The following is a 24,563-nucleotide window of genomic DNA, read 5'->3' on the forward strand; positions in this document are numbered from 1 at the left end:
TCTTGGCAGGCACGACGCAGGTATTCGTGCGCAGACGAGGAAGCTCTTTCTGTGCAGGCGTGAGGAAGCTCTTGGCAAACACGACGCAGGTAGTCGTGCGCAGACGAGGAAGCTCTTTGCAGACATGACGCAGGTATACGCGCAGGCGACGCAGGTGTGCGCGCAGGCGACGCAGGTGTGCGCGCAGGCGACGCAGGTGTGCGCGCAGGCGACGCAGGTTTGTCCTTGTCGGCCACGGTAAAAACCTATGATGACAGAAAAAAATATAAAAAAAGTATGACAGACGGGTGCTGAAAGCATGTATACCACTAAAAGCATGTATATTGCCGTTGAGCTGCATCCTCAACCAGTGACACGCGCCTAACCTTGACCTAACAGCACAAGGCCTCCACTAACATATTACACGTTAATCCCTGTCCTTCCGTACGGAATATAGGATTTTCGCTTTGTACATAAACACCTTCGTACTCCATCGGTGGATCCTAGCAACAATCCAAGCACTGTGGCATCACTGAGACCCAGGATGACGGGGTCGACAAGTGGACAAAAGGACCTCATCAAGACATCTTCTTAGATCAAACACGGGCCACTTCGGATGCCATTTGGCGGAACAATATTCAATCTGATAACTATTTACATCGCAAATCATGCTGTAACTCTGTCACCGTCTTCCCTTTGACCGAGCTCAGCCACAGTCTAATTAACTCTAGAAAATAAATACGGTGCTACAAGTGCTTCACGTGTATATGACACTGTGAAACTTTTACTACTGTAAGGCTTATAATATATGAAAGTTTATTGCAAATACATGCCCGAGGGCTAATTGCAGTTACAAACAACATAGAAAGAAAATACAGTGGTATGTCTACGTCTAACATTATACTATATTCTACAACATACATGGTACTAGTTTTACTGGGTTTGACTTCTTCTTTTAATTTAGGCAATGGAACACGAATTTACCCACTTCTTCTATAATATGTGGGTTCTTTGATTTTAGTAGTAGAATTGTTTTTTGTGGTAGGGAGTGGTGTACCTTCACATGTTGGACCAGTCCAGTCCCCTACACAGTTACAGTCGCAGGTGTTCTCTCCGTAGTTCGCGGGATTCCCTCCTCTGGTACCGCCATGGTCACACGGCTCACCCGAGCAAGCTGGAATAAACGATAATGAAAATGATACTCACTTAAAAACGTTTAATACTAAAAAGAGTGAAAAATTCTGACAATTAGATACATGAAATTCATGAAATAAAGCAATACACAAATATTTCGCGTGTAAATCGTTTTTGAGAAACATAATACTACTGATGATGGATTTATTTCACAGCAATTATATGAAAGGTATAATGGTAAGTTTTATCAATTAACAATTTCAAAAGACTAAACAACCCTAAAGACTACTAGTATATTGCAAGGTAACACGGTGTACTATCAAATATCTACAATTTGACCTACCTTACATGCATATCTATATAATCATACATAATATGATGAAATATGATTCATACTTACTGCAGACGCCGCACCACTCGTGACAGTTATCCCGTACGGAGGCGTGTTCGTCACACAGAGTCTTGTATGGCCAGCCCGGGCTAGCGCCACAGTACGGAGACAGGTTCTGACAGGAATCTACACCAGAAACAGAAATGAAAAAAGTGAATGGTTATACCCTTTCTTGTTTCATGTTCATGCGGTATATTACACGTATATTACTGAAAACTAATAAACTATATCCGCGCCTTTGGGTTTTCAAGTCATATCTAAAACTATAATTATCTTAAAAGCTGTTCACAAATTTTTGGCAACTTTGAGATTTGTGAGTTTTAAAAAGGATTTTGAAATTAAACAAAAAATGATGGATATGCAAATTTTACTACAAAATAGCTCTGTATTTATTACTTTACACAGCTGGAGTTGCCAGCTTTCACCTCAGTGAGAGATGGAAACGACAAATATTTGAGCTCCGTCTACCTGGTATACATGGTGTAATTATTCACCGCTTACACACTTCAAACTGCCCACACTGCTTTTATGAAATGATAACGATAAACATTATCATTCCTATACTTCATCCTAATATTGAAAAAAGAGCTCGTTTGACTTTCCCCACAGCGTTAACCTAACCACATGGTCAAATTAATCACCCAAGTTCATGATGTGAAATAAGATAAGGTTTGTGGTTTTCAATAAGGGTCGTTGTATATTACAATGTATGATTGTCCCCTTGCCAACATAAGTACACATGTGGTATTCAAATATTGAAGGACCCCCTATCGATAATCCACTTATTTACCAAGACAACGACAAATGTTATCCCAACATGTGTAAGCAACTCGATCAAGGTTACCAAACCTGCCCCGTAACAACAGGCCTCCGTCATATCACAGGAATGCTTTTAAGATCTCTCTGTTGCATTATATTAGGAGATCAGCTAGAATTGCACACTAAGGGAAATTGTTATCAAGGATATGCCGTTGATGATTAGAAAGCATTCAAAATAATGGGAAGTTTGACCATGTGTTTATGTATTTATTTAATATTCAATTAAGGAGATTCCGTCTGGAATTAGTTATTTGGGGCTATTCTAGTATGTACTACAAGCAATAGAGCCAGAATTATTGATGATAACAAATGTATAATGACGTTGAATAGCATCTCGCTGTAGCAAATTGTCTACTTACTCAAATTAAGATTTGTATCAAATCATCATCTTTACCACACAGTAGGCCAAAGTTTTTTCAAAGCATACTATGAAGTTTGATTGCCATATTTTTGATGGAAATAGAACACGTTACACAGCTGGATACTTGAGACAAGGGCACTCTTAGATAACTGTAGAAATCGGTAAATTATCATACAAAATGAACAAAAGATGAAAGATATGTTTGATTGTGTTGATGTTAGTCATGTCCGATGTGTTATAGATTCTAGGTCATAAAGTCAGCACGATACCTTTCTGGGTCTAACAGTCATTCTATAAATATCATAAGTCAATTCTTTTAAAAAATTGCTTATGAATTTAAACTTCCATGGAAAAAACATGTAATTCTAACGACAGAGACATGCAACATTTGCACCATCTAACGTTACATGCTAGTTGTTATGGGTGGGGTTGCTGTTGTACAGTCCAACATCATCATGAAGTCTTAGAAAATACACTGCTAAAGTAGCAAGTTTATCCAACTTTTCTACAGTCTTGTAAACATGACAAACTACACATCATGTTTTACGATGTGGAATAAAGCCTACGTAATTTAAATGCGAATGTTTTGAAGTTAAGACAAACAGACTGTTAAAAGAAATGAGACTGAACTTCAAGAATGCCACATGTAATCTTGAAGAGCGACTGCCAACCACCGTTGTCAATGTTTTGTCTAACGTTGTTGAGATACAGAGAAAAGGTTTGGTAAAGTTGCCACATATATCTACATTAGAGACTGTGACGCGCAAACCAAATGATGTGAAGAAATGTTAACGGCGCCAACGTGCTTTAGTTACCTGTAACGTTAAAATACTAGTAGACTGGGCCCTTGCCAAACATCTTATCTTGCTTACTATACTGTAGACATCTCTAGAATCAATGCGTCGTTTATAGATATACTTGCACTGCGATTTTGTTCGAGGGTGAATGTATATACCAAGTCACAACACCCACATGCGTAGAAAACCTAGCTTCACTATCAAACTGCATTCATGTATGAATTAAGACGTGATCGTTTTCATCCAGTGAACAAACACTTGAAAATAGACGGGGAAACAAAGCTGTTGATTCAGTCTGTTGTACCTTTGAACACGTCTGAAACCTCCGGATACTTTGGAATATCTTGTGCAACGTAGATCACGCGTATTTCTTGATACAGAGTTGGAAATTTAACGATACGTACCTGCCAGTACAGCAGACAGGGCTGACAGGGCAGCTAGGGCCACCCACACCGCTCCGTTCATGGCCGCGCCTGACTGACGAAGTGTTTGAAGTCCCTAATACCACCTGAAGTTATACCTTCCGACGACCGGGTTATCACGGCTTTGCAACTCAATTCTGTCAAGAAAGACAAACACAATCCAACATTTAATGGCAATTGGTTGACTCTTGCTGTCAAGTGTTGGAGGTAAATTACCTCCTTAATCAGCAATTAGAAAGTTTTTGCCAGTGGCCAAGGGTCACCGTTGGCTTGAAAGATTAAGACGATAAATCCGATACTTTTGCTGTGAGTCTTTGCTAAACATCTTAGCTTGGACGTAAGTTATGTGTAAATTGTTGATTAGTTTCCCAAATCCTGTTTTTAGTTGCTGGACAAATCAAAGGGTGGGAAATGAGGGTAAAATTTTCCGTGAGGGTATCGTTGGTCGGATACTGCCGCAGGGTCAGCCCTGCAACAGGAAAACGAGGCAGAGTTTGTCAGCAACGCCGCCATTTTGTTTGCATTCAATGACGTCACCGCTGCACAAACCGACTAATGTTTAGTTGCCGTAGAAACTTCACTAACAAAGTCTTTGAACTGCACGAGGTTTGACATGTGCTTTTGCTGTAAACTTCCCTGTAATAATAAAAAAACAACTAGAAAGATGTATATATATATTTTCCCAGGCAAAATAGAACCTTTTTAGTCAGAAAAATCTGGAAATCTATTTTGTCTGTATCCATAGCATTGTCTGGTGGTTCGATTTGTCTTAATGTCATTTGTTATAATGTGACAGCCATCGTTGCTTTATTGCTGTATGTACTCTATCAAATAGCTATCATGATATGGTGACTATCTATCATTAATTACTACCCAGTGCAACAGTGCAACAAAGGGATTATGCTAAGTGGTGACTTTTGGGGGTGTAACTGGAAATACTCTACATCACCCGAGGAAATATTTCAGTTTCTATGGTATTCTATCAATCGACCTTCACCCCCTGGTGTTCTCTAAACGCACGTGTATTTTTTTCTTCATATTTTGCTGGTTAAAACAGTTGTATTTTCGTCATGAATACGTAAAACCGAGGGAAAAATAAGAGTAAAATACATAATATGACGTCAGAAGTAATGGAGGTAAATAAAGCTAATGACTTAGATGACATAAATTCATAGTTTATTGATGTATGAAGCTATGGAAAAATTGGGTGAAAAAATGGGCGCAATTTAAGACTTTTATTTTATGTCGAATAATTTTTGACAATGCGGTGTCTATATATACATCTTTTATAACGAGGATTTTGATTTCTTGGGAGATTTGCAGACGTAGTATTACATTTAACGATACATATGAAGATGTAGGAAACTATCGATGATCAACGTAGACAATGTAAACGATAGGAATTTCTTGTTACTAGTAGTATGGTTGCTTACTGGTCTGCCAAATCCTCTGACAAAATAAATCTTAATTTAGAAAATACGCCAAGTTTTAGTAAATATCTGGGCAACTCAGATGTCGAAGTTTTATATCTACATTGGTATATATTGTAAATTTTAGACAAATTCAAAGACAACATATTCCCAAACAAAAACCAAAAATCTTTTTTTGTGCTTTGCTAAAAATATTTCTCTGACTTATGATTAATCCATTTCGAATCGTCTCTTCCAAGTGACAGCTTTCGAACGTTGCAAGACGATGTCATCGAAGGGTCACAAAGGTGCCTCATCGAGCCATCTTATAACTAAAGAAACCACTCTGAGTAACCCACAACACGCGTTCAACAAGATACAAACAGTTGAAAATGACAAAAAGAAGAGTTTGAATCTGTCAGCACTTCAATATGCACTTACCTTGGCAGTTGTCAAGAATTCTTTCGTTATGATGTTCAGCTGTCAGTTACAACTTGCTCCAGTCGTTTGTAGTGTCTTTATGGTAAAAGGATACAAATGTTTCAGTGTGTATCGGTAGCCCAGTAGAATGGAGAAGATGGTTAAATGATTGATACGTTAATTGCTTCTTGGGAAAAACACCATTTGGTTAAACCAGACATCACAAGACAGTGTTTCCTTTACGTTGTTTATACTAATTGGTATTTTACGACCATCCACACACAACTACTGTAATACAACCCACACATGCATTTTTGGTTGCTAGGCTTTAATCTTCCGTAATTTGTAGGAGAGTGTCCAACTATTCAACACCAATAACTATTGTGATTTGATGAAATTAGTGCATTGCTGCCACTTTCATCCATTAAGATATTCCTTATTGCCGGAGAAGAGCGTCATACATTTATAGACACATAACGTGGTTTGTGAGTAAAACACGGACATGGGCAACGTTTATCAAAATTTCTAATTTGCTATATCGGTAGCACACATGAAGCAATTGATATACTATAAGTTAAGTTAGTTAAAATCCACCCCGCAACCATTAGCATAGTTGCATATGGCGGTGCCCACCTCCGTCTCTGTAGCCCTGGGCTACACAATTGTGTCACTACAGCAGGGGGTAGTCCCATACTCTGTATGGGAGTTAAACACACACCACTAGTACTGTTGCTGAGTGTTAAGCAGAGAAAGCAGTATGTACCATTTTTAAAGTCTTTGGTATGACTCGGTCGGGAATCGAACTCACGGCCTACCAAGGCGAGCACTCTACCCACTTGGCCATTGCACCGGTCAAATATATATACTATAAGGTGGTAATATAATACGTACGTGGTACAATGGTAAGCATTGAAAGAATCAAGGTAAATAGACTTATGATAAGTAAATAAGAAATTACCAGATGCTTGAATGCAATCAGGATTTAATATAATACACATGCAGCTACAGCCTCAAATTCTGCCTTTATTGATACTAGTAATATTATGAAGTGCCTTGTTTGTCTTGCAACAAAGCAATGGTAGATTTACATTATTCAGTCACCAACGAAGGGTTTTCAATTTAAGCAGACTATCTCCCATGCAAAGACAAGCACGCCACATACCGATGTTACTTTCCGATTGCTAAACCGTTCAAGTATTTGGTATGCTTAGTTTAATACTATTTTTGAATAGACACCCAATCGGGACGATGCAAATTAATTGGATTAATTCCAAACATAAACTTTCAGCTTTGTTTCGATGAGAATAGAGGATATTGCTGTTTTTGTTTGCCCGTGATATCTTGGGCGTTAACAATAATAATCCTGACTATATTTGTGAAGTGATGCCAGGCCATGCCTATTTTGCTAGGAGTATACTACAAAGAGACTGAATGTTTGTTGTCGTTACCTTTGTTTATGTTATGGAAATAAAGGATTCTGCAATTGGTTCGTAACGAATGAGCATATGACACTACGTCGATGAAAGTTAGACAAATGATACATAGACAAAAAGAAAACTTGGTAACTTAAGGTTCTAACAGTGGTTTCAGAGAGCGCCTACAGGTTATATTCATGAAATGAAGCTCATTGCCGTCAGTTTATTTCCATACAAAATCGCAACAATATTGCACTTACACTGTCCATATAGTGCTGCATTGGTCTAGGAGGCATAAAGAACAACAATGCACATACAGTGTTACAACGCTAGAGGGCCTACATAGACATGTGACTCGAGATTATTTCTTGAAGCCCTTGGCATGACTGAAATTCTATGTCTTTTTGTTGTTATTTATTTTCCGTATGCTAGCCTTCGCCGTAGAGTGACAGAAAGATATGAAAAATCAAATGTAATGTTAGTCAAAATCTTATTTTCATTGTCAATTAGATAAGACATTCGAGATACAAGAAATATTTTGAGATCTTCAAACTCTTGTTTTCAATTGTAATCTATACTGACTATACATTGAATGTAAGATTCATACCTACCGTGGCCGACAAGTACAAAATTTTACACCGCAACTTTTGGTGTTTTACACCGCAACTTTTGGTGTTTTACACCGCAACTTTTGGTGTTTTACACTGCAACTTTGTGTGTTTTACACTGCAACTTTTTCTGTGTTTTACACTGCAACTTTTGCTGTGTTTTACACTGCAACTTTTGCTGTGTTTTACACTGCAACTTTTGCTGTGTTTTACACTGCAACTTTTGGTGTTTTACACTGCAACTTTTGCTGTGTTTTATACTGCAACTTTTGCTGTGTGGAAAACTTACACCCCTCCCCTTTTATAATGGACGGTCCCCCTGTCAGGTCAAAAGGTGACAAAGATGGCGGCGGCAAGTCACAAGCTGACGTCTAGGGACATTAAAATGAAGAAAAACGATGTCCATACCCAATAATAATGAACTAACCTGCAGAAAATTTATGTCATTGCTGTTGATGTCTGGAGCTGGATATCTGACGTCCTTGATAAATTTGTTGTGACGCATGGCAGCAAAAAGCAACATAATTTGTAATCACTGGACCTGGTCGAAGCATTTTTAAATTTATCCCGGTCTATAGGCCAAAGCTAGAAAAACCTTTAGAAAAAAACTAACGTCACAACGTAGCCAAGCTTTTCCTCTAAAAAACTTATGCACGAAAAGGATAACTCAGTCGACGTAGTTTGCATGCCATCGTTGTCACCTTTGACCTGACAGGGGGACCGTCCATTATAAAAGGGGAGGGGTGTAAGTTTTCCACACAGCAAAAGTTGCAGTGTAAAACACAGCAAAAGTTGCAGTGTAAAACACAGCAAAAGTTGCAGTGTAAAACACCAAAAAGTTGCAGTGTAAAACACAGCAAAAGTTGCAGTGTAAAACACCAAAAGTTGCGGTGTAAAATACCAAAAGTTGCGGTGTAAAATTTTGTTCTTGTCGGCCACGGTACATACCAGAGCAGTTTGAGTCACATGTCTATGTAGGCCCTCTTGCGTTGTAATGTTACACTGCATGTGCATTTTTTTTCTTTAGGGCTTCGCTACATGACGCGAGTCACACGTCTATGTATGCCATCTAGCGTCATACTGCCACACTGCATGTGTATATTACATGCTTGATGCCGCTTCTGGTGACGTTGATGAATTAAACAATGTGGTGTAATGTTGTTATGATTTCGATATTTCAATCAATTACCTTCCTCATGACGGCAATTGAGTTATCCACTATGATATGCCCAACTATATTTTACATCTTTATTATCCACGAAAACGCTGTCTATGTGGAGTTCGAATCACTAGAACGGCCTCAGATTTCACAAATCTATGTCAGTAATGTCTTCAATATAGTGTCTTTTCATAAGCCTTATTTTGCTCGAAAATCTACGCACTGTTTCAAAACATCTGTTAGTGGCCAATTATCAAACTTATGAAAGCTAATAATGTCTGCCAGAACGATATACGTAATCTGTTATCTCTATTTGTCTCTTTTTGACACTTACTATCTGTGTAAAGACATTAAACATCATTTTTAAAAACCACTGTTATCCGTGTCATAGTAACAGTTTTCTTACTAATTAGCGAGTGTCTTTTGTGTCTTAATGTAATCCCATTACGGTCATTAATTACGAAGGAGTAAAAGATAACAAAGAATACCTTTGTCGTTTGACAAGATCATCACTAAAAGGAGAAAACAGCCTGGTCTTTAGTAGGCTGAAAAGACATTCTACAAGTCTTACATGAAGTAAATAATCCTTTGAAGCTGTATCAAAACCTACACGTCGTTTGTGCAAGCTTAGTTTATCTCTGGAAATGAAGAGGCATACTGTTGGTATCCCCTGGTTGACTCCGTAACGAGCAGAGTAATAAACCTTAGGCGGGAGGATCTTATCAAACACGGGGTTACCTTATCAGTGGACATTCCTCCCGTCATTAACTAAACAGCTATTTCTGATTAGCGCTAACAAAAAGGTGAATGCTTAGGTACATAGTCCGCGCCTTCTGCCCTAATTGATACACAAGCCAGGGCGTTGATAGTAGTCAACCTCCTTTCGTGTCGTGTTTGCACAGGCCACGGTTCTGAATGCAAAGGTCAGCCGCGGGTCCTGGCGACCGTGCGCAGGGCAGTGCGCAGGAGTGTGGGCCGCCATGTTTGCTTAGGTAGTCAGTTGCCATTGTAGTTAAGCGTGTATATTGAATCACGACACATCGCGTTCATTCCTAAGGACAATAGCCTATAAAAAGGAAAAGGCGTGGACGCGAAACTCATACAGGAGAAAGACCTGTATATTTTTCTTTCCTCGAAGGCGAAGTCAGCCCGCGCGCGGTCTTCTTAAGAAAGTTTTCAATCTTGACCTGACCTTTGAAATATCTTACATAAGAACGGCAAAAAGGACCACCATGGCGAGGGTTACGTTTCTCATTTGGTGTCTTTTTGCGGTTTTTCAAGGTAAGTGTTTTTTCTTCTTCTAATGATTCTTATGTTAAACGCTTCCATTTGAAGTCTTTGAAGAGTCTGAAAACAAAGCTAGTGCAGCAACCTTTTTCTTCTATTTGAAAGGATAGTAAGTCTGTTAGCTATTTATGTAAGTTTATTTGTCATAAAAACACGTTCTAGTAAAGAGGTGTGAACTACTTCGTGTGGCAAAAGTTATTGTGATATATTTACCAAAGAATGAGCGGTTTTCAACGCAACATAAAAGCAAGATAAATAGAGGCATTTTAGTGTTTTGAAACTACCCTAAATCTGTCGTAATTACACAAATAACTTTTGTGTATATATCGCTGTAAATGAGTAGTTGACTTGAGGTTTTTAAGAGGTAGCTTTGACAAGAAAACTGTCTGGATTAGAGAGAGAAAACAAACACTTCAGACTACTTCTGGCTGTTGAAGTATCGGCTAGTGTGTAGTCAGTCCGGCAGTTTTAATTAAAGACTGAGCAAATGTCAATAAACCCAAACTTACGCTGATGTAAAAACCAACAGACGTACCCTTTTAAATGTTGAATTGTTTGAATGTAGTTTGGGTAAGACATTTTGCACACAGTTGCAAATATGTGCAGAAAAACCACTAGTTGATTCAAAGTCAGTGACATTGTTTAAAGGTATTCCAACATCATTGCAAAATGATTTTACACTTTGACAAGGTCTCGGACAATAATTCGTGTATTTTCACCTGTTTTTGCTGACGTTTGTCCCACGCCTATTTAAGTTTAGAGTTCTTGTATCCTTGTTGAGGGGCTGGGATCAGAATTTAATGGCGTGTTTGTCCGTGTTGTTGGAAGGTTTGGACAAAGCACCATTATGAGACGGGTGAACTCTTGACCTGGTGACGATAGTTTCCACCGATCAAAGTTTTCACAAGTTTGCGGTGTCGGAGAATTGAAGGGACAGGGTTTTGTCAACGTTGGTATTAACTATTAAATCGTCATCGCGTAATAATGTCACCTTGTACTAGAAAAATGTATCATAGCATTTAGCAAGTACCTCTTTAGCAAATATGATTATGCCACCACAATAGGTCATATGAGTCTAGCTAATCGCCCGTTTTCTGTTTTAAATGAATGAATGAATGACGACCTCTGTTGCACATTTTGCCACACTGCGCTAAGTACAGGTCAAACCAAAACACGATGAACAGATACAATCAGCAGATACAAAATAAAACTAACTATCATCAAGCTTTTCAGTTATATAACAGGAATAAAGGTACAGATATGTTTTTCAATGGAGGGTTTGTCTCGTTGCATTAGGAATATGAACTTTTCTCCAGTGCTCAAGTGTATGAAGCAGGGAAATAGCAAACCTATACAGTTCACTTCTCTCTTCAACATACAATCTAAAGTTTAACGTTTGCGTGCGAGCTGTTTTAAGACCTTATGCATTAACGTAAAGACGTGACAATTTGCACATGTATACGACAGTTTTACATTACTGTTGTCAACGATGGTTAACATTCAGAATCTGTGCTAATTTACGACTGAAAGAGATTTTAACAAAGGTTGTTTTGCTTCAAACACCATTAAATGTCCGTTGGAATTTCGTTATTACAGTGCTGTTTCTGTCTTAACCCAATTAAAGAACATATCATACCTTCAATACAAAAACATAAAGGATTTATTACTATATTAGAATAACAATTAAAATCCGCTGCACAAAAAGGAGACGTTTGAAAATCTTGTTTTGCTTGAAATGCTACTCAATGTCCGGTTTAAATCCTCTTACTACAATGCAACTGGATTAAGCCAGTTAAATAACACACTATGTTTCCAATAACAGAAGGATCAAGAGTTTAAATTCCCCTGTTCCTACTAAACGGGGGTCTTAGACCAAGTAAAAGAACGTATCAAGTTTTCAATAACAAGAAATATAAGGGAGTTAGCTCTATATTGGAATCGCAATATCGTGGTGAAGGGAGATCCGCGTTCGTTCAATACTGCATTCCTTCAAAGGTATTTTGCTGACGTCTTTGCGTCACTGCGGGTGGTGTTTGTTTGTGTCCAAAGCGCGCAGGGATATTGAATCACGCCATGTCTCAGACCGGGCTTATTGCAAAATGTGTCGTAACCACGAGTTTCCGACTGGCCGGGGTGTAATGCGGTCTCTTTGTTGACACGTTGGCATGGCAACATTGACCAGACCTGTTTTGGAACCCGTGTGTGCTACTCATCGTGTAAAACACACGAAATGACTAAACATAAAAATCTATCCACCATTTTAAAACTTCTTTTCGCTGATCATATTTTTCTAGAAATTGCTCTCGTACATATCTGAATGTTTAGAATGACCAATTTCATCGTGAGTTGGTATGATGTATGTAAAGCTTGTTATTTGCCAACTTCTATGGAACAAACATAAATGTCAGTGTATAAACTGCTCTCTGTCCAGATACACAATGGAATTGACAGGTATGTTACGCCTAGACCTGCACTAGCAAAATGGTGGACCCTGACTAGACCTTGGTGGGTAACGTAATATAACCTAAACGCATGACGTTTTTGACAGTCATGGCAACACAAAGGAAAACGACTGGTGCAAAATTATGTCGTATAATCACAGACAGTATACCTACCAGAAGTACTTTTAACTTCACACAAAGTCAAAGTCCTTCCCACAATATATTTACTGTATGGGGCGGCGACTACCCCCTTTCTATAGCCCTTACATGGGCCTCGCAACTAATCGTATCAAAATCTAAATAATGAAATAGCTTAGTGTGAACAGTGAACACGAATGAAGGGATGACAAATTGAACTTTGCTTAGCACACAATGTCATCCACACCACTTGGCAATACAATTGAACATCAATTCTCTATTCTATACCCTTCTCCGCAACCCTTGACAATGAAAAATTGCCAAATCCCGTCCACGCTGTAAATGTGTTGTTATTCCAATATAAAATATATCTGCAAACTTCGCTATCACCACTCAGGTTAAGTGGGTGAGCTAATCGCCCATTTATAGAGCTGGCCGAGACGAGCTTATCTTTCTTTCCTGACCTAGGGGGGCAATTTGTACCTCATGACGTAAAGAACCTTATCAACGAAGGTATACCTCGCCCCAACAGTTGAAAACAAGGAGAACTTGTCAACATTAAAGATATATTGTGAGAGCAATTAAAGTTGAAGGCCTTCTACATTCGTGGTGAATATAATATGCGGTAGACCCATACACGATTACAAGAAAAAGTTGCGAGATGCATATGGTATAATGCTGACCACGTATTTTAAACATAGAATAAATGAAAATGACATTGTGTATAGAAAACACTCTGACTGTGGTAAAATCCGTATAAATGCCATCTAATTGATATAATTTTAATGGTACATTGTAGTAAGGAGGCCAGGCTATTGAACCTTGGACTTAAAACCTTACCCTCTTGTAAATCACTAAAACATTACTGTTTGAGTCGTCATGCATATTCATTATTTTCCTTTCGCACACATTTGAAAACTTTGTCTTTGGATGTCTATCAAACACAGTTGCCTCCTATGTGTACAATTAAACGGTGCCCTCTTTCCCATCTAAACTTATCCCACGTCGGCTCGACCACAGTACAGAGTAGTCGGCTACGACATTTGAGGGATGGGGCAGAAGAAACACGCATAGACCGTTTCTTTTTGTGCACAATTATGACACCGAGTAGATTCCTCGTGAGTTTATAGTGTGTCTCCATTTTTATCGTTTCTTTCTCCAGCCGGTAGCAGTGCTGATTCGGGTTGCGGTGGCCCCCGTGAGCTCACCGCGGGAAGCGGGACGTTTTCCTCGGCCAACTACCCTTCCCCCTACCCGGTCAACCTGACCTGCGAGTGGCTCATCTCAGCCGGGCCGGGCAAGGTCACCATGCTGCAGTTCACCACCATGGACGTAGAGGGCGGTTTTCGTCCAAACGAATGTCCCTACGACTCCGTGAAGGTGTACGATGGCGGGGATGCCAGCGGCCCGCCCCGGGGGCAGTACTGCGCGACCAACATACCGCCGCCGGATCTGGTGTTCTTCGGCGACGCTTTTGTCGTGTTTACGTCGGATGAAAGGAACACCAGGCCTGGGTTCTCGGCCTGTTATTCTACTTCAACACCGCCAGCACTGCCGACACCATGTGGCAATGGTAACTTGAAATTAAATATGCAGTTTCAGAATACAACTTTTTTAACGATTTAATTATTACAGTCAACACTTGTGATATTGGTGAATGTGAATTCATTTTTATCCCACAGGCCGGCATGCTATTACATTTCGATTCTCTGTATCCAGGTATCCACTTCAGTTAATGTCTAAGCAGATTCTCTTGCTAATTTGATATGTGTTGCAACCACCCAAAGATATGTTCATTATGGAAGATGATGACTGGAAATCGTGACGCTTTATTGTATACGTCTTATCTACAGTTGGAACACAGGCACCAACACCCCCGCCTCTCAGACCTGTCACCGCCTGGGTGGAGTCAGGCTGCGGCGGCCCACGCGACCTCAGCGGCCCTAGCGGTTCCTTCTCATCACTGCAGCACCCTGCCAACTACCCCCACTCCCACCACTGCGAGTGGCTCATCACCGTGGACCCCGGCATGGTCGTCACGCTGACGTTTGACGTGTTTGACGTCGAGCATCACGACACGTGCTCGCGTGACAGCGTCCTGGTGTACGACGGCCCGAGCACCTCGGCGGGGCTGATCGGGGAGTACTGCGGGAACGTCCCGCCCAGGAGGATCGTGTCGTCCGGGGAGCAGCTCTACGTCATCTTCAACACAGACGACGAGAACGCCTCGACCGGATTCTCAGCCAGTTTCCTAGCAGCGGATCCAAGTAAGTGGTGGCAGAACAATAGTCTTTTTCTGTCCAACCACTTCAAAGTGCCAGACGTGCCTCTTAGAAGAACAATGTATTTCACAGATCCCATTGCATGCTGGGAGAACACAACATTACCCATAGTGCCCCGCGTCTCCAAGCAGGCCATGGGAACTGTGAGGAGGCTTTTGCCTTAATTTATTTGCATTCTTTTTTCTAATGCACTGATTCAAATTCAACAGCTTCTTCTACTACCAATAAGATAATTTCATATCATGTCTAGTTCAACATTTCAAGTATCAACTTTTAACCCGCAGGTCAAGTGACGGATCTGCCAACAACCACAAGCAAAATTCACGTGACAACGACAGGTGGCAGTCACGTGACTAAGACTACATCTCAGCGGCCAATAGCAGGTCAGTACAGGGCTATGTTGTTCAACTTCAATAATTCTAAACAAAATTCATTTTATAGGATGGGAATTACAGTTTCCAACCTTCTAAGTCTACTTTTAGAGGCCAGATTGAATGGAAGAACACGTTTCTAGGATTGAGAGCTTTAGACATTTGATATGGTTACATACTGACATTGCTCCACTAAGTCCAATAAAGGCCCTGTCATTCTTACTAAACTAAGCAACCAAAACGTCTGTTGCAAACAGCCTAATGAGAAAACCAGTACGGCATTGACATAGTTGATAATGTCAATGTATAAATGCTTAAATAGTCTCATGAACTCGATAAGTTCTGACCCCTCAACAAAGGTCGTGGATGTCTTCATCACTCACGGTGATTAAAGTTCTAATGTGTTTTTTCTTCTCACCATTCTGTTGTTACTTTATCTACATAAACAATCGTGTCCATGACAACAGTGACGTCAGGAAGATAAGCCGTGTGGATTAGAGGATAATATTAATCTCGCATTTTAATTACATTACGAAAAACATTCCGAAGTTGGAGGACACACTCATAAGATTAATAGCATAGCAGGATTTAAGGCTAACGCACAGCGTACATTGTTTGGTTTTCAAAATAACCCACAAAACCAGCCATAATGGTAGTCCAGTGCCTTTTTATTCAAAGTAAATTTGAATGGAGCAAGACGGTATGGGCTCTTCACATTTCACACTATTTTCTAAAAAAATTACCATAAATCTTTCTGAATATTTTATTTGCAGATACAACACGTGGTTGGTCTGTTATTGTTGCTGTTGTCAGTATTTTGTTGTTGTTGAATATGTTATCATCATTGGTAATTTCTGGGAGACGTAATTCCTATACGAATTTGGAACAAGCATCGTCGTCTGAGAATGCTATGGGACGCTATTTGAAACGACTGACTCGTCAGAGTTTTTATTCAGATGCGTTATTTTGTATCACGAAAAGTTTTACCTGGATGTCGGGACACGTACTGCACCTGCAGCAGAACATACTACCTACGCGAAACCCCGATTTTTCAGGGTTTTCGTTGGATTTTTGGTCAACGTTGCATCAGGATTTTGCCTGTTGCAGGCGATACCTTTTCCGACACAATATTTAAAAACTACAGACGGAATGTTAACCTTATGTTCGCGAGTACGACCATATATGAGACGTTCTGCCGAACTGCTGTGCACAATACAGTACGGGTTTTCGTGCAGGTGTAGTACGTTCTGCTAACGTGTCGGATGTCGGCAAAGTAACATGTACAATCCTATTGTTTTTGTAGATCCCACAACTGAAGGAAATAATCCAGCTGGGGGAGCGAGTAGCAGTTTCCAGGCTACCCACATCGCCTGGATGGTCGTGATGCGGGTCGTGTTGATGTTCTTACAAAGTATCTAAAGTAGACTAGCTTTAATAAGGTGTTTGCACTCACGTGACTATGACGTAAGAATTGTCCGCCATATTGGATGGTTGAAATCTTGTCAGGTTAATCTAAATTTGTAGTATTTTGTAGTATGATTTAAAGTAATTACAGTCAGGTAGTTTCATGCACATTAAACACACCATTCAAGGTAGTTACATATTATAAACATTATTCAACTTATACTGGTCTAATTTCTACGGTTCACCTACAAATATGGCGACTGTGACGTCACGTTCAAACGCCCTAGCGGGGTTGTACGAATAACATCGATTCTATTTTAACACACTATTCTTGAATGACCATTGACTGCACTACAGCCCTCATTTTTGAGACGTGAGCACTTTAGGGGGGCTTCTGTAGTGTCAAGAGGTTTTTATGGTTTGTCTTTATGTATGTATCATTTTCATATTTGTGTTGTTTAGCTCTTAATTCTCAGTTCAAGTTCCTATTTTCTATATAATTATGTTGTTACTTTTTATCTAGATGCTGTACATATTAGAGTTTTTCCAACACTTCCATAGATCTATCAAGTACACTGAAACCTAGAATATTCAGAGAATTTGCAATAAAATTCTCTTGTGTCACCGTGAAACTAATTTTTCTCTGCGGTTCTTTTTGAGCACTTATGTATAATTCTCAATGTTTGCTTTTCGCAGAATATATATAAGTTCGCTCTACCCAGTGGGAATTTTAACATCTGGTCAACGCATACGTTCTTATCTAATTCAAACATACATTTTTTCATGTAACCTATAATTGATAACATACCGTTTAGTCGTAGATGGGCTTAAAAGAATGATGTAACAAGAAATGATGCAACGTCTTTTCTATTTGTCATTTTGCTCCGTACTTTTTAACACAATTTATGAGACCAAGTGTTCCTAATATCCACGTGCTATGAATCTGATGATGACAAAATCTTCGGTCAGACCATAATTTTGTCACCTTTAGACGTGTGTTTTTAATTTGACAATCGTACATTATTTTAAACTTTAAGTACCCATGAAACTTTGTGCGCTTTCATGAAACAACAGAAACATATCGAAGAAATTATTTTGTATGGAAGCATTTCGTCAGAAATACCATCAGTGATAGCTTTAGAAACGTTATAAAAAGTGAGTGAACAGAAAAAAAATCACACACAGAAATATGCAAGCACTATTTTATTCTCCTTCAGACTTTATGCGAAGGATCAACGTCGATTTGCAGTCAAAAAGCTTCGTTGCTATGGAAACCTGGCGGCCATCTTGGCCTGGTCTTGACCTGTGACCTTCTAGGCGTCCACGCAGGTGTAGGAGTTGGCCGCCATGCAGGTGCAGATCATGGTGACCTGGCGGATGGGGTCGTGCTTGGCCCACATCTGCCCCACGGTGTAAGGCAGTCCGCTGTCCGCGTCAGTACAGTCACCAATCACAACATTGGCGGGAGCTAGGCAGGCAGAGGAAACAACAACAACCATTACTATCATGAAAAGTCATCTGTGTTGGTACTTACATGTTTAAAGTTAAAACTTTTGGTCCAACACAAAAAATTCTCTCACCTAGAGCTTTCGACCAGTCACTCTGGACTTCCTCAAAGAAGCCACGTGACAAGCTTCACTGGGTCAGTCTACTGAGGAAGACCAGAGTGACTGGTCGAAAGCTCTAGGTGAGAGAATTTTTTGTGTTGGACCAAAAGTTTTAACTTTAAACAAACAACAACCATTGATGATCATTTACAAAAAAAATCTTAAAGATTCATTAACATTGCAATATTTGTAACCAGATGTCCTTCTCACTGTTTTTTGGTCAGTTATGCCGCCATTTGTCAATCATGTCGTATTGAGGTTGTGTCTTATTTCTGTGGCCTTGTCATTTGATGCAATAATGTAGATTTCAAAGCATGATGACAGTAGTAGATAACTATCCGAGAAATGCACATTGATTGGATTTTAAACCCAAGGCTATACATGATTGTCTAGTAACCGGAAATTCAGTTTTATGATACATTCCGTTATTTCAAAACATACCATCCACCAATCAGAACTTACCATCTATGCTTAGTGCATTTGCGTTCATTTCGAAGGAAACAGATGTGTGTATGTACTCACTGCAGATGCTACAGAAAGCGTGGCAGTTTTCTGCAACGTAGTCAATGGAGCACATGTCGGGGGAGGGCCAGCCGGGGTTGGCTCCGCAGTTGATGTTGCTGTCCTGGCACACGTCTGAACACGCAAAAATGACAAATTAGGCTTTTTACCTATACCAGAAACGTCTAAAGTAAGGCTCTGTGGGGAGGAGGGCAAGGGGTGGCTCAAGAATGTTGTAAATGTGGGTTGGGGAGAGAATTTGAAGGGTTCAGAGCTTACTAATATATTTTCTTCTCACTATACCATTAGACACGTAAAAAAGTAGAAGGCACATGGGCAAATTTGCATATTCAAACTCTACTTGATAATGTTAGGAAACCATCATGCGTGAATGGTGACTGTTGCTGCCCTCTAGCGATGTGTATCAGTACTGCAGATATGTAAGAAGACGCGGGAAAAGACGTACCTGAGCAGTCCTCTCCGTCCCAGCCAGCTGGGCAGGTGCAGGTGCAGGTGTTAGCGTCCAGCTGTCCGCCATTGAAACAGTGCAGAGTGCAGGCTAAAACAATAAACATAGAGATCACTGATGGAGGGCGACATATCATTGTCTACCAGATACCTTTGACCCAGTGTTGAAGTCACACTTTAAAGACGCCACGTGACAAGCTCCACTGGGTCAGTCTACTGAGAAAGACCAGAGTGACTGGTCAAAAGCTCTAGATGAGAGAACTTTGTTGTGTTGGATCAAAAGTTTTAACTTTAAACATGTGACTACCAACACAGATGAACTTTCATGATTGACAATTTTTGTCGTTGCGAGTGTGATCTGCAAAAGTTTCCAGCCAATGGAGACCTTAGAAAAACTTAGTAGGTAACTAAACTACACAGTTTCATATTCCCTAACGCGGTTCCTCCTATCGCCACTTATATTAATTGTTTAATGTAACATCAATACAGTGAGAGAAAATTAAAATTCGTACTTTCACAGAAGTCTCCGGCCCAGTACCCGGGGCAGTTGCAGTTGCAGGTGTTGTCTCCCCAGTTGGCGGGGTTTCCTCCCCTGTTGCCGCCGTTTAAGCACGGTCCCCTCGGGTCGTCAGCGCAACCTCAACACAACACAGCGGCGTTTGTAGATTACTTTTAAGTGTTTCATTTAGTACAAGAGAGTACACATGTACCACTGATTCTTCTTCCGTCTTCTACAAGGATCCACCTACCCTAGCGTGCGCGTTTCGCCAGATATCTTCCCAAATACGTTTTTTAAGCAGACGCTTATAACACATTGTCTGAAGAGCTGACTTCCAGTAATCAAGGTAAATCAAGGTAATCCATATCTAAGGGATTTGTTCATACTCACTGCATTTCCCGCAGAACTCCTGGCACGCCTCCTCCACATAGTCGGTAGTACACATGTCAGTCAGCGGCCACCCTGGACTGGCGCCGCACTTCGGGTCCGTGTTCTTACAAGTTTCTGTCATCAGACGTAAAAGTTAGAGGAGATCATATCTAACAGTACGCCCTACACCTTTAATTTTAAGCAGACTATCAAGAATCTATCAATGAAGAATACAAAATGGTATTGGATAAATCTTAGACGAAAGGACGTTTGTTCAAGAGGCAAGTTTTAGAAATAAAGAAATGATACCAAAGGTTTTTGGTATATCACGTGACCTACCCGAGCAGTCGTCACCATAGTAACCAGTCGGACAGACGCAGACACAGGTAGCAGGGTCCACCTGGCCACCGTTAGCGCACGTCAGGGTACACACTATTGAAATAATAAAAAAAAACAAATGGGAGATTTCAGACTTCTGGGAAGTATTGAAGGGTCCCTCGAGCACTTCTTGACTTTCTGGATTCCCCCATTCCAGTTGGCTCCTGTGTTTGACCTTGTGGACCTCCTTTCATTCTGCCTGCCAATATTCCCCATCCGCGTGCTGTCAACCTGCCCTTTCTAGACAGACACACAAACCCACATCTCAGTTCCGATGGTGTAATATTCTCCAATTCTCAACAAAATAAGCAGTCTATGTAAAGCTCACACTGGATAAACCCTATGACTGAGAATCATAAAAAAATTTAGCGACATTTTACCTTCACAGAACTCGCCGGCCCAGTTTCCCACGCAGTTACAGTCGCAGGTGTTGGGTCCCCAGTTGGCGGGGTTTCCTCCCCTGATGCCGCCGTTTAGGCACGGTCCACGGGGGTCCGTAGCACAGGCTAGATACAACCAATAACAACTTTAACCACTAAACGCAGTACCATACTAACTGCTCCGCCCCTGAGGCGTCGCCAAAAATGACAACTTCGGTTTCAGCAGCCTTCAATATACTGATACGTAAAAGAATGGTTCGAAAACTTTAACACATTTCACAACATAGATCGGGAGGGAGAAAAGAATTACTTTTAATAGATGTATGAAAGTAAATTTTCTACAATATAAGCAGGGAAACCGGATAAAGCATTAAAGCTACATGTATTTCCTTTATGCGTGTGGGTGTGGGTAGGGATGACCGATGGTCATAGCAACATGGTGCCTTCTCATTGGCTAACGTCATTTGGCTGTATGATAGACATGAATCTAGCCTGGGTACCATCCTGGTTAGTTTACATCCGCTCCCACAGTCGCTAGTGTTTGGTCGGTAGCGACTGTGGGAGCGGACGTAAACTAACCAGGATGGTACCCAGGCTAGACATGAAAAACTGAAGAATAAGGAAGTTAACATACTGCAGTCGCCGCAGAACTCGGGACAGTTGGGTCTGACGTAATCAACTGTGTCGCACATGGACTGGAAGGGCCATCCCGGACTCGCACCGCAGTTCTGGCTCAGGTTCTGGCAGTAGTCTGGAGACAGAGAATGTTGTAAACTGTTATACGATACCTATTAAACTGATTCAATTTTTTTATCATGATGAGTTGGCTGAATGAAAACGTCATGGAGGAGGGGGTCTCCTATGGGCCCGGTGATGGATAAGGCCATGTTGATTTAATTGTATTGATGACAACCGCGCGCGCATGAATTTTTAGCCGCTTCAAAAACAAAAAGGTTTTCAACCATACTGTCAATCGTACAAAATATTTGCAAAATGAGCAAATATATACCGTAAGTTGCAAAAAAAATATTGGAAAACGATACCAATGTCGTAGAATGCCAAATCAAATGAAAAAAGACGAAAATGTAAAGAAATGAATTTGAAGAGTAGATTATTCGCTATACCATATCCTGTCATGTGTTCAACCTTCATGACCACGTAGATTTCAGAATGAAAGCAACTTTTTTTCTTTGCCAAACTTTTTTTATTCGCACGCTCGCATCAGTTTTGGGGTTCCTGGAGGATGTCATCCATATAATCAAATCAACATGGCCTAAATGCAAATATCATAGGAGGCAGACGTTTAAACAAAACGCTACTGTGGACATAATGACACGCATCCTTAGATAAAGGATCGTTGATAAACAGGTATTTATACTGCAATCTATATAACATATGTTGCCAGTTTCTTCTGTCTGTTGGAGTGGAAATAGCATTTAGAGTCTAGATTATTTGTGAAGGGAAACGTGTCTCTTGCGGACGGAACAGATAAAAGATACACATCAAAACAACGCAGATCTCATTTCAATTAAATCTTAGTAAACCATTGTTAGTTATGGAATAATACTTCTTTTTGTCTGCCACGGAGACAAAGCTTTCAAGGTTTTTGATCATCTTGCTGTAAATGTATCTTTGTCCTAAATTTTTTCTTTAATACTAGTAATAGATCAACACAAGAAAACTGTTACTCAAGCAACAGGATATATTTTGAAAACTGGTAGACGTTTTAGGTAGCACTCACTACTTTTCGTCAGTGACAACTAGAATTTAACATATTGATCTTTTGAAAACTTGAAAGTAACGTACCTTGAGCCAGAACGTAGCCGGTCAGCATGAAAAACAAGGCGGTGGTGAGCATTTTCCCCTCGTAACTGATAGAACGGACAAACTAAAAAAAAACACCTGGTCCGACTGTGAGCTGTAAGAGCAATAATCAGATGCGTCACGGGGATGTCTTTATCATTGGAGGAACCACTGCGCATGTATTCTATATATATAGGCTAGGAAACAAGGCCAGGATATCACCTTTTGACCTTCAAGTAACCGGTAAATATTGCTAATATGGGAAGACACAGGTGCCATGTAATCCAACTGTCGTTAACTTTAACCCAGAAATTTTAAGTATTTAACTTTATCTGCTAGGTGTTTGACTTCGATTATTGAAACATTTTTCTGCCTTTCTGGAAATTGCAAGACGTCCAGTTTTATCTTTTTTTTCGATAAAAATGTGCCGACATATCAATGCCTTTGTCCGTTACGTACATCCGTGGAATTTGGTATCTAATAAACTTCCTTATAAATGATAATTATATGACCAATTTTATACCATTATTTGTATCTCCACCACTGTTGCTTAGGATTCGAAGAATCCTTGATAGGAAATAGTTTTATAATGAGGATATTTAATTTCATTGTGGATGACAAGAGGATGTTTAATATATATATCCACTGTTACAGGAAAATGCCAGTGTATAAGTGATGATAAAACAATGGTGAAGATAGGTGATGAGGGGTCAACCGCGGTCACCCAGTTCAGCCGCAGACATGTCACCTGTATCATGTTATATTTTATCTGACCCTGACCTCTGTCTTCATGACCTCAATGAAAAGCGACCATCAGGCCGATTTGAGGGTTTCATTAATAAACAAACAAATAAGGGCCATGGTTATATTATATTATTATCATAGCGTTTGTATAGAGTTCATCGGCCGTCCTTATAAATATGATTACTAGTATATAAAGTTGATATAATTCTGATTCTCATATGTTTATAAATTGTGGTATGTTAGTAAATTAAATGTTGTGACGTTTGTCTGTGACTTTGGTATTCTTTTTCTGAATCAAATGTTTCAACGATGAAAGAATTTCGGACCACTGAAAAAGAAATAGTTGCTGGTGCTGTCAGCGTTTTAGGCATCATTTTCCGTTCATATTGGTCTAAATAAAGGAGCGGGTTTTCTACCAATATTCCACTTCTCCAAACGAAAAAAAATCGATTACAAGGAACAAAAAAAGTTATGACTATATGACAAAAATGTTCAACATTGCGGTGTGAAAAATTAACCCCGTGTGCATGTTTGCTAATCCCCAAGGAGTTCCCTTTCGGTGGCAAGACAGTATCCATTAGCCAGAGGAGTTTGTCGCTGGCTAATGGACACTCCTCTGGCCAATGGATACTGTCTTGCCACCGTATGATCTGCTTGGAGATTACATGTTTACATTTTCTAGCAGACGGAACAAACACCTGCGGTGACGTTCTTTAGTCGATGATTTATGATGACATGTCTCGTCCGGTACGCCCCGCTGGCCAGGATGTGACAGAAATAGCAGGACTACAAATAGATCCGTCCAAAATGGAGGTCAAAAACGTCAAGTTTGCCAAGGGAGGACGATGGTATATAATAGGTTCCTTTTTTTATTGAAACATACAGTGACAAGACGTGGTGGCGACACACTCAAGTTACACTTATATTCATGTCGCCGCCAGACAATACGTAATACAAGCAAGCAAAGCACGAGTTTT

The 24,563-nt window shown here is 40.1% G+C and overlaps 3 protein-coding genes across 4 annotated transcripts in view; 1 reads left to right on the top strand and 2 right to left on the bottom strand.

Moving 5' to 3' along the window:
• Window positions 1-4,360, bottom strand: part of LOC109481088 (multiple epidermal growth factor-like domains protein 11) — a 20,795-nt gene extending 16,435 nt beyond the window's left edge. Inside the window, exons 1-3 of the mRNA XM_019783559.1 lie at window positions 3,886-4,360; window positions 1,514-1,630; window positions 1,037-1,153 (exon numbers count right to left, since the gene is read on the bottom strand). Of these exons, the coding sequence (XP_019639118.1) occupies window positions 1,037-1,153; window positions 1,514-1,630; window positions 3,886-3,946 (295 nt within the window). The 5' untranslated portion in view covers window positions 3,947-4,360. The remainder of the gene's footprint in view (window positions 1-1,036; window positions 1,154-1,513; window positions 1,631-3,885) is intronic.
• The window catches only part of LOC109481141 (procollagen C-endopeptidase enhancer 2-like), a 29,794-nt gene extending 12,392 nt beyond the window's left edge, over window positions 1-17,402 (top strand). The window contains exons 1-5 of one of the 2 annotated variants that reach the window (XM_019783639.1): window positions 9,770-10,195; window positions 13,943-14,353; window positions 14,634-15,047; window positions 15,347-15,445; window positions 16,737-17,402. In XM_019783639.1, the coding sequence (XP_019639198.1) occupies window positions 10,147-10,195; window positions 13,943-14,353; window positions 14,634-15,047; window positions 15,347-15,445; window positions 16,737-16,852 (1,089 nt within the window). In that variant the 5' untranslated portion in view covers window positions 9,770-10,146 and the 3' untranslated portion in view covers window positions 16,853-17,402. Of the gene's footprint in view, window positions 1-9,769; window positions 10,196-13,942; window positions 14,354-14,633; window positions 15,048-15,346; window positions 15,446-16,736 lie in introns of those variants that run through there. The other variant, XM_019783640.1, reaches the window with a different exon arrangement.
• Window positions 17,403-18,025: 623 nt separating this feature from the next.
• Window positions 18,026-23,012, bottom strand: LOC109481144 (multiple epidermal growth factor-like domains protein 11). The gene is made up of 9 exons (XM_019783642.1): window positions 22,846-23,012; window positions 21,674-21,790; window positions 21,040-21,165; window positions 20,621-20,713; window positions 20,303-20,416; window positions 19,926-20,051; window positions 19,412-19,504; window positions 18,967-19,080; window positions 18,026-18,305 (listed from the first exon to the last, which is right to left on the bottom strand). The coding sequence occupies exons 1-9, from the start codon at window positions 22,895-22,897 to the stop codon at window positions 18,151-18,153; spliced, it is 990 nt and encodes a 329-aa protein (XP_019639201.1). The 5' UTR covers window positions 22,898-23,012; the 3' UTR covers window positions 18,026-18,150.
• Between the last annotated feature and the right edge of the window lie 1,551 nt (window positions 23,013-24,563).

The sequence above is a fragment of the Branchiostoma belcheri genome, unplaced genomic scaffold (assembly GCF_001625305.1).
Source record: "Branchiostoma belcheri isolate BF01 breed outbred unplaced genomic scaffold, Haploidv18h27 scaffold54, whole genome shotgun sequence".
Taxonomy (NCBI): domain Eukaryota; kingdom Metazoa; phylum Chordata; class Leptocardii; order Amphioxiformes; family Branchiostomatidae; genus Branchiostoma; species Branchiostoma belcheri.

Coding starts and splice junctions, on each gene's coding strand:
- LOC109481144 (XM_019783642.1), bottom strand. CDS start 22,897: ATGCTCACCACCGCCTTGTTTTTCATGCTGACCGGCTACGTTCTGGCT. Junction 19,505..19,925: donor GGCCGGAGACTTCTGTGAAA/GTACGAATTTTA, acceptor TTATTGTTTTAG/CCTGCACTCTGCACTGTTTC. Junction 19,081..19,411: donor GGACGGAGAGGACTGCTCAG/GTACGTCTTTTC, acceptor TTGCGTGTTCAG/ACGTGTGCCAGGACAGCAAC.